General features: G+C 37.4%; 1 protein-coding gene across 1 annotated transcript; it reads right to left on the reverse strand.

Moving 5' to 3' along the window:
• Nucleotides 1-1,652: 1,652 nt before the first annotated feature.
• Nucleotides 1,653-10,103, reverse strand: CLEC9A (C-type lectin domain containing 9A). The gene is given in 7 exon segments (XM_085024885.1): nucleotides 1,653-1,714; nucleotides 1,717-1,784; nucleotides 3,045-3,166; nucleotides 4,302-4,384; nucleotides 4,387-4,452; nucleotides 8,342-8,428; nucleotides 9,907-10,103. Coding segments are annotated over 7 exon segments (579 nt in total). The 5' UTR covers nucleotides 9,998-10,103.
• Between the last annotated feature and the right edge of the window lie 495 nt (nucleotides 10,104-10,598).

Raw genomic sequence — 10,598 nt, forward strand, 5'->3', positions numbered from 1 at the left:
GTTTGATCCCTGGCCCAGGAACTTCTACCAGCCACAGGGATAACAACAACAAAAAAAGTGCTGGAGTCTTAAACTTGAGGATTCAGGTCATGAGTCTTTTTTGTGAGAGGTGGGCCTGGTCAGTGAGATGGGAACTCATAGCTCATCTTTACTGGAGGCATGTCAATATCAGCAGCCTGACTACTTCTTCCACTTCCTTGTACCTCTGGTTGTTCCTCTCTCCAATAGAACTCTACAGTCCTAAGAATGGTGTTGTCTTTTCTTTTCTTTCTTTCTTTCTTTTTACAGCTGCACCCACAGCATATGGAGGATCCCAGGCTAGTGGCTGAATCAGAAATGCAGCTACCGTGCCATGGGAGCGGCCCAAGAAATAGCAACAACAACAACAACAACAACAAAAATTAAAAAAAAAAAAAAGAAAGAAATGCAGCTACCGATCTACACCACAGCCACAGCAACTCAGGATCTGAGCCTAATTTGTGACCTACATCAGAGCTCATGGCAGTGATGGATCCTTAATCCACTGAGCGAGGCCAGGGATTGAACCCTCATCCTCACAGAGACAATGTCACGTCCTCAACCCCTGAGCCACAGCAGGAACTCCAAGAATGGTATTGTCTTACAGGCAGCAGATAGCAGCTTGTCTTCCTTCCTATTTGAAAGTCCTCATCTCTGTCCTCCCATCCTACTGGCCTGATAGCATAATGCCCAGAAACCCAGCAACTGCCTACAAATACCTGGCAAACAGTGAGTTTAAAAAGATCACATTTATTTATTTATTTATTAATGTTACGGCAGATACCCAGCAGCCCTGCGCTGCAGCGTATCAGCTCTGGCGACAGCCCCGTGGCTGTAGTGTACCAGCTCCGGCAGCTTTGCGGCTGCAGTGGATCAGCTCTTTTACCCGGCGAGAAACCAAGCGAGCACTCGGAGAGTTGGAGAACTCAGGTTTATTACGCCGGCGGGCTCAGAGGAGATCGCTCTCCAGAGTCTGAGCCCCGAAGAGGGGTTTCACAAGGCTTTTATGGGCTACGTCTTCCGGGTCCAAGCTTGACTAATTGGACCGGAGTGACGCCAGGCAAGGTAGTAGATGCGGAAACAAATTTACAGAAGCAGATGCTTGGGGGAGGACTGGTTGGGGCAGTTGGCTAGACTTTGCTTAGTCATCATGGCTGGGGTCTCTCCTTTCTACATTTTATTGGGACATTTTCTCCTACATTAAGAGTATCAGCCAGATAAAACTGCATCATCTTCTCAGTGTCTTATAGATTTCTCTGTAGAATTTACAGTCATTCTAGATTAAAAAAAAAAAAAAAAAAAAAAAAAAAAAAAGACAGGGAGAGTGAGAAATGACAAATGGAAATTGTTTTTCTGCAGCATGTTCTCAGCTCTTTAGGGTTTTGTCCTCTGTCGCTCTACATCAATTTTATTCGTGGGAGTTCATTTAAGCAATGTCAAATGAATGTTTGGTAAGTATTGAGGAATCTTACCAAGCGTAAATGAAGGCTAGGTTTTGTGTCTCAGGTAGTTGGTTTCACAGCCCTCACGCTGGTTTACTTCTGCACTGGCTCTTTGGCTCCTGGTGGTAGGTTTTCCAACAACCTGTTGCAAATATTATCATAATAGGGAAATCACTTCAAGCAAAATTTCTTTCAGAGAGAAGATCTTAATGCATACTTCTCACAGATAAAATATTTCCAAAGGCTGCAGTTGTGGAATAAAGGAATATGTTTTGGAGGTTTCCATAGGCCTAGTTGATTGATTGGCATTCTTGCATTGGTGACCTGGAGAGCAGGTCAGTGCATCTGAGGTTAGGTGTGAGGTTGAGCTGATTTTCTTTGGGACAATCAAATGAGAGGTGTACAGCTTTTTGTTTTGTTCAGTCTGTCACCCTCCTGTAGTAGTTTTGTCCTCCTTCTTCAATAACAGAACTATTATGACTAAAGGAATGTATAGATATATGTGTATAACTGGGTCACTTTGCTGTACAGCAGAAATTGGCACAACACTGTAAATCAACTATACTTTAATAAAAAAATTAAACAATAAAAAATCTGTTTTCTCTTAATAAAATATATAAATATCATTTCAACAAGTAGCATCTATTTTTTAGCTTGGGTACACAAAGATAGGCTCTAATTTTGAATCTTTTTTCTGACTCTTAATTCTCAAAATATGAAGGCATCTGATTGAGTTGACCAGCCTCCCCAGTTCTTTCTGAAAGCTTGCGAAGGAAATCGCTTAATGGTTACGATAATCTCTTGCACTTAGCACTCTCTATCCATTAAACAATTCAAAGGAAATGTACTTGATAATTGCATATAATATTGTTCATTCAAACTCTCAAATGTTGACGTGAATGTGCTACAGGGTAACGGCTGTGGGGCTGAGAAGGTGAAAGACTTAGTATAGTTGATTCACTATGTTCTGTCCATCTCTGATATATAGCAAAGTGACCCAGTCATACATATACACACATTCTTTTTGTCATATTATCTTCTATCATTTTCTGATTAGATACAGTTCCCTGTGCTTTCTATACAGCAGGACCTCAGAATGGCTATCATTAATAAGTTTACAAATAACAAAGGCTGGAGAGGGTATGGAGAAAAGGGAATGCTTCCACACTGCTGGTGGGAATGTAAATTGGTACAACCACTATGGAAAACAGTTTGGAAGTTCCCCAGAAAACTAAAAATAGAACTAGCATACGATCAAGCGATCCTACTCCTGAGCATATATCTGCACAAAACTACAATTCAAAAAGATACACACACCCCTGTGTTCACTGCAGCACTATTCACAATAGCCAAGACATGGAAACAACCTAAATGTCCACTGACAGATGAGTGGATAAAGAAGATGTGCTACATATACACCATGTGGCTACTCTTAAATTATCTTGGCTTGGTTCCAGTCAGAAGCCTGTAAAGTGATCACACCAGTTATGTCTCCTGGAGGAAGTGTAAGGTACAGAATAAAATGAACTTTTGGATTCCCTCATGTGTCTAATTCTTCTTGGAACACTCCCCTTAGAGACTTACAGGTCAGGGGAAGGAGAGGAGCCATCTTGCCAAAGTCAAGGCTGGCTGGGCCCGTCCTGAGACAGATCCACCCAGTAACCATAGCTGCTTTTGATCTTCCTTAGGCTGCCAGTGATAAAGTTCTATAAGAAATAAGACCTGATAGTGAACTGGCAGGGGGGAGGGGGCGGAAAAATAGAAAAAAAAAAAAACCAATAAACTACATCAACTATAAAGTGTAGTATTTTGCCTACTTGGAAATAATTGGAACTCGAGAAATGAGAGAGAAAGAGAGTTTTTAAAAGAAAGGATACTTTTTTCCCTCTGTTGCCAAATGATCAATGTGATGTTAAGGACTGTGGAAAAAATAAGCATCTAGTATCGAAATAGTTTTAACAGATTCAGAATTTATCAGATGGTATATGTCTTTCCTAGGATATTTCAAGGTGAGAAGTAATTCAGAAGATTCCAAAAGCCACTTAACTGTAGGCATATTTTGGTAGAAGAAATACTCCTAAATTTTGTCACTAAATGTGCACAGACAAAAATAGTACAAACCCATAATTGTAATAAGTTTAGTCCAAGTTGCTTTGTTTTACTGCATACCCATAACAAAGTGTTCTCCTAGTACTTTTATAAAAGTGAACGTTGACTCATTATTGAATACAGCAGATACATATTTTTAATAAATCTAGACACATGTAACTATGCCTTCCAGTTCACAAATTTATGGTAGAATGATTTCAGGGGAACCTTTTCTTGTTTTCTCATTAAGATGTTAGTAAACTAAGTTTAATGTTAAACATTTTATTTAGAAAATTCTTATTTTCATAGACCTCTCCATTTCATGATGTCACCTCACTTTCTATACTTCTACTTTTCTTTGATAATTACAAAATTGTTGAAAGGGTATTATGCTTCCCTACAGCACTGAAAATAATACATTTAAAACATATGTATAATTCTAACGTACGCATAGCTTGGAGTGGATTATTATATCACAGAATGGTATTTCCCTTACCCTGTCTCATTTTTGATTAACAAAGGACATAGAGCTAACACATTATCACTGATTTCTGAATAACCATCCCACTTTTTGTTTTTTCAGTTAAGAGGAAAACAAGCCATGCTAATTCCTACTTTGTGTTAAATCTTTTTTGTTTTCTACAAATATACCAGTGCTACATAATATCAAGGAATTCTATAAGAATCGGTCATTTATTTTAATGGGTAATATGGTATTTTCAGAATGATATGAAACCGTAAAACAATGTTTACCATTTCTTCCTTGTTGTCTATTTGTAGAAGCTTGGAGCCCTTTTTTAAACAATCCTCATTACTGGTGTGCCAAATTTTCCAGTTTCAAAGACATAGTAACAACCTTCTTCATTCTGAATCCAATTGTCTGGACAAGGGTTGCAGTTACAAGCTTTGAATATAAACATTTTACTAGAGTTACTGCAAAACTATTAGTAGCACATCTCCTCCAAAGAACCCCTTGCATCACTCCCAGTGAAGGTGAATTCTCTAACCCACTGTTTTACATGATGCAAGACTTGCCAATTTCAGCACTTTTGAGGCTGAGTACAGTAAGATTTACATGCTTTTTTCCAAATGCAATAGGTCTCTAAATATTAGCTTAAGATAAAATTAATTTTAGAAGGTCTTTCCCCAAATTGTTCCTCTTCTATAATAATTGATCTGATTATTTTGATCAAATTATTTTTATTTTATTCATAATAAAACTTTTTATTTATAATAAATTCTATTTATTTTTTATAATTTATTATAAAATCCGATTTTTACAAATCTTTCCTCTTTTTAACTTTGCATCATTTACCATCTTCATTTGTTTGCTTATTGTTTCATGTCTATTAATCTCACTGGCCAAATTTAATTGGGAATGTACTGAGACTTTAGGTGAGTAGAATAGTAAGCCTCAAGTAGATGTTAACATTCTGAGTTAAACATGAAAATGTTTTCCGTAAAACAGAACAAACAATGCACCTTATGGAGAGAGTTGAAATGATGGGGTAAGGAAGATTGAAGAAAAACCCAGTGACCAATATGTTTATTCTAGGGCTTTGATATAACAAAGAAGTAAGCCATGATGTTTAACCAGTTTTATGGAACCTGTCTTAAGAAAGAAAAGGAGGATGCTCAGATGTATTAATGGAGAACCAAAGGGAAAGAATTTCACCAAATGTTTCTGGCACAGTTTTATCGAGGGAAAGATACTGAAACTTTCAGAACTCTAGTTTCCGGAGAAAAGCCTTCTACTTAGGGTCACAAATAGTTCATTGTCGGTTTCCATGGCCAGATGTCAGGTTGCTTAAGGGTCTTCAATATCTTTCATTTGAAATACACTTTAATCAATATCCCAGATATTATTAAAGTTTTAGCTCAAGTGGTGTTGACAATGGCAGCTGAGGGATGACAATTGCTGGATTTGTATGGTTTCCACAATGGATATTGTCACTCATTTAAGGTTGATGGCTCACAGGCAGGCCTAACTCATGCTTTCAATAGTCTATTGTATTTAAAAACATTACAGTTCTTTAAACATTTACTTGATAAATTTCTTTCTTTTTTTTTCATCTTTTGTCTTTTTAGGGCCAAGCCCACAGCATATGGAAGTTCCCAGGCTAGGGGTCAAAAGGGAGCTGTAGCCAGTGGCCAGAGCCACAGCAACTCCAGATCTGAGCTGCCTCTCTGACCTACCCCACAGCTCATGGCAACTCCGGATACTTAAACCACTGAGCAAGGCCAGGGATTGAACCTGCATCCTCATAGATACTAGTTGGGTTCATTAACCACTGAGCCACAAGGAGAACTCCCTACTTGACTAAATTTCAATGAGAAGGAGCTATGGTAGGTTTTTGACCTCGCTCATTGATGATTACTTGAATGGTATCCACTAGAAGAAAGTTAATTCTCTCGATTATATGTGTAAGTATTCATATAATTCTCTGTGGACTTTTAGACTATTTGTAATCTTTTGGTATTACAGAAACAAATACCACAATGAACCTTAGTTATACATGGTTCCACATGTGTGCAAGGATATATGTAAGATATATTAATAGGCCAAAGTTTTTGTGCTTTTAAATTGTATTAGATATTTCCAAATTACCTTATGTATATGCTGATGTAGATTGTATAGGAAAAACCGAGTTTCCTTTTATAAGGCTTTCTCCTGTGAGTCTCCTTTTCATTTACACCACTACCACACTCGCATGTCTGATGCTTCTGGTCATGAAATGTATGGTCCCTCCACCCCATCTCCCCACTGTAATATATGGAAGTTCCCGGGCTAGGGGTTGAATCTGAGCTGCACCTGCTGGCCTACGCACAGCCATGGCAACACCGGATCCTCCATATCTGTGACCTATGCCGGCTGTAGCTTGCAGCAATGACGATTCTTAACCCACTGAACCAGGTGACAGATTGAACCCACATCCTCATGGACACTACATCATATTCTTAACCCACTAAGCCACCACAGGAACTCCCCCTATCCCCCTTTTCCATAACACCAGCTAATTCAATTCTAACACCGTCTTCCTGGAGATAGTACCAGATCCCATAAATTAATGACTCTGTCCCTTAAGATTGTTCCCTGCTTCAGATGCCAGTGCAAGAAGTAGGTCCCCAGGTTACCCACCACTTCTGTTTGATTTGGCTACAAATTGGAGGTGCCTATGACTCCCTCCTGGGTTCAATTAATTTGATAGAGTGGCTCACAGACAGGGAAATGAGTTTACCAGTTTATTAAAGGATATGATAAAAGGTACAGATGAACAATCATGGATGCTTGTCAGATTTATTAACCACTGAGCCACAACGAGAATTCCTATAGATTTATTTTTATGTAAAAAATAAATTCTATATTCCATTCACTTGACAACATTGTCTCAAGATGTTGCATCTTCTGTGATTTTGCTTTAAATTGAAAGTGTTTTTAGTACTTCGTTTCCTTTATCGTCTTATCCCCAGTAGTTAATATTTATAAATTAATGTTGAAATTTGTTATATACAGTTGAGTTGATACCTAACCTTATCTTTTGATATTTGCAATGTCAGTTAAATATGGATTCTTATGGTTGGAATGGAACTTGGAAATATCTCATTTGAAGTCACCAGGTTTTACAGAAGAAATTGAATTATTATATGTTAATTGCCTTATCTGGTAGTTTGCTTTCAACATTGCCAATCTGCTTCTAGTATATCTGTTTGATAAATGGATATTTGTGAATTTCTTTAAAAATGCACCATACATTTTATATATATATATATAAAATAAAGTACAGAGGGAGGATAGGATGAGATAAGGAAAGCTTTCTGGAAGTTCCAACATTTATGCTAGGCTATGAAATTTTATTTGAGGAGACAGAGAAGGTAACAATCCCTTTTTGAGTAACTATTAAAATATTCCTCTCGGAACTACCAAAAAAATAAGCTCGGAGCTAACATAAGCAAGGTCAAGTTTCTTGTACTTTGTGGAAGCAAACCTTGAATCCTTCTCCGCCTCGTTTCAGAACTCATAATTCTCCCTCACCAGATAATTCCTCCTAGATAGAAAAATGTTTTGCCAAGGCATACCAGAAATAAGAATTATCCATACAATAATCTTCATCTCTGTCTTTCTAAGCATATCTCTTAGTGCTAGCACGAGTGATAATAAAGGGTCTTATTCCTTTTTCTAGGACCTACAGTGCTGTAATCATTACATTTTATAAAAATTCACTTGCTAGATATAGAAACATGTCTCAAACTGGGGCTGAAAAGAATAAAGAAATGTGGTTAAATATGGCCAGAGTAAAGTTTTCATGTTTGCATTAAACATATTAAATTGTAACTTGCCGACTATAAAATGAAAAACTCACGTTAAAATAATCGTCATTAGTCAAGTGTAGAACAAATGTGTATTAGAAAAGGAAGGGCATATGCTGAAATATTTCAAACTGCATACTTTGGCATCAGATCATGATACACAAATGAAATCATAACATAAGCAGTTATTTGCATTATTTTCCCCAAAAAGACCTATGGCTTTAGGTTTGAGTTAAACAACATGTAATTGAACAATGAACGTTGTCAATCCAAGTACCTAGACAGTAATAGCAAATAAATGTTCTATGACTTAAATTAGGAAACCATTATTTTATATCATTTATGTGCATGTAGATGTTTCTAATTGATTTGTTTACCCATTTATTACTTACGAAGTTCTGTTATAATAATATACATACATGTAATTGTATAGAAAGCTATATGTGGTATGTAATCTATTGATTATTTTGAAGATATTCTTTTGTACTTACACTTGATGCCCAAGAAAATACAGGTTGCTAATGAGTCCATGCAAAAAATACACGAAATCACCACCACAAGGCACCATGTTCCTAAACAAGGAATTGGGATAATTAGAGGAAGTAGGTGAAAAATGTGGGTCAGGACAGGGCTGGACTGAGTACAATAAGGAGTTAACATTGGGCAGTCCTCCTAGAGAATCATTGAGGTCTTGGAACTCTGTGTAACAGGAAGAGCAAACTCAAATTCCTTGAAACGCGAATTATAATTTGGAAAATATTTGATTTGGGAAAAAATGCCAAATTGAAAGATTTAACAGTAGATTCTCTTATTCTTGTCTGTTCTCACAGACTTTGTAACAAGGTAGATATATTCTCTTCCAACAGTCTTTTAGAGACACTGACAAACTGGGCAGCTGGATTTAATTTTTGAGAGCAAAGATGCTGTCTCAAAGCTCCCCATATCTTATCAGTGTCCCTTGACCATGATTGGTTCAAAGACATTTCCCTTTAAACTTCTGATTTTGGATGGGGAACATCTTTAAAGGTAATTTTGCCACTACTTAAGAGGAGAAAAGGAAGAACAAGCGATGTATCATATTCTGAATGCTGGTCAGGGAAAATGCATAAAATGTATCTCTGAATAGTGTAGGCTGAAAAATGGCTCTGCCCAAAATACCTACAGCCTAATCTTTGGAACCTACATAAGAGAACTTATGTGGAAAAGAGACTTTAATTACAAAATTAAGTAAAAGATCTTGGGATAGGGAGATTATCCTGTTTTATCTGAGTCCTTATAAGTGAAACATAGACCAGGGAAACAGACAGCCGTGTGATGAAAGAAGCAGAGAGACATCTGAAGATGTTATGCTGCTGTCTCAGGAGATGGAAACAGATGCATGGGCTAAGAAAAGCAAGAAATGCAGCTCTAGAAGCTGGAAAAGACAGGGAGTGGGCTGTTCTCTAGAGCCTTTCTAGACCCAAATACATTGGTTTTAGTCCTGTGGAACCCATTTTGGACTTTTGATCTCCAGAACTATAAGAAAATAAATTGGTGTTGTTGTAAGCCCCCAGGTTTGTCGGAATTTATTACCTAAACAATAGAAAATGCATACAAATATTAAATAATAAAGACAGAACTGATTGAGGCTGATGAGCATTGGCCAGTTTTTTCAACTTATACTTAATCTTTTTGTTCTTGGTATTTATCAGATAATTTGAAGGGCGTTTTTATGTGGGAACTGATATTATACAAAATGTATGCTTTCTTTCACTTATGTTCCCAATCCAGGAATTCTTTATCTTTCCAATAAGAAAGAAAAAGAGAAAAACAAAAACCAAAAACCAATGTACTACATATTTCTCAAGCCCATTTGCTCTTTTTCCTTTTCACCTTGACTTATTCTTCCTCCACTTTGTTTCATTTTTTAATGTTAGCCTATTATGCACATTATAATACTCTTAAGTGGGTTATCTCAGATTAGAAAGATCACCTTGGGCTCTTCATAGAACAGGAAAAAAGAAAACCCATAAATCACAAGGTCTTGGTCTAAATAATTAGAACTGGTTACCTGAATTTTTGGTAGGAAACAGATGTTTTTGGTAAGGGCTTTGTGTTGGGTTATCCCACTGGAAAGAAGTGTCTCTTTCTTCCTCCAGCATGTCTGAGATGCTTTGAGTGGGTCAGGCAGTGCCCGTGAGAGGCTGAGACAGAAAACTCCTTTTGTACTCAGGAGCAGATTAATGAAAGAACTGAAATCAGCTTCCCTTTCACACCGGTGGGGAAATACATTTGAGTTTAAGGAATAGAATCGATATGCATCTTCATCCAGAAAGCAGAAGTTTATGCAGTGGAAGCCAAAGCATAACTTGGTAAAGAAGGAAATGAGAAAGAAACTGAACTGAAAATGGCCAGCGATAGAATAAGTTGTTACTCTGGTTTCTAAACTGGAGTGGATGTTGAGGGGGATAGCGCTGGATTACTGTTAAGAGGGAAAGGCCAGAAGTGCAAAGAATGTGCTTATATTTGGTAGAGAATATGAAGCATGAGGATGACCTCGATAGCCTAGATACCAGGAGAACTCACATTGGACACACCAGCGTGTGACGAGTTGTAGATCGCTGTGTATACTTCAACAAGAAAGGTGGGAAGGGATTGCATCCCTAAGATAAATGGATATACTTTATTGGTTGGGGTGATGCAGTTGCTGTGACAAGTAAACTTCAAAAGACTGCTCATTTAACACAAAGTTTGTTTTTCCAT

Source organism: Sus scrofa, chromosome 5 (genome assembly GCF_054392235.1).
Source record: "Sus scrofa isolate SSC_HxYL_T2T_F1_AM1 chromosome 5, Sscrofa_HxYL_maternal_Yorkshire_Landrace_v2.0, whole genome shotgun sequence".
Classification (NCBI taxonomy): Eukaryota; Metazoa; Chordata; class Mammalia; order Artiodactyla; family Suidae; genus Sus; species Sus scrofa.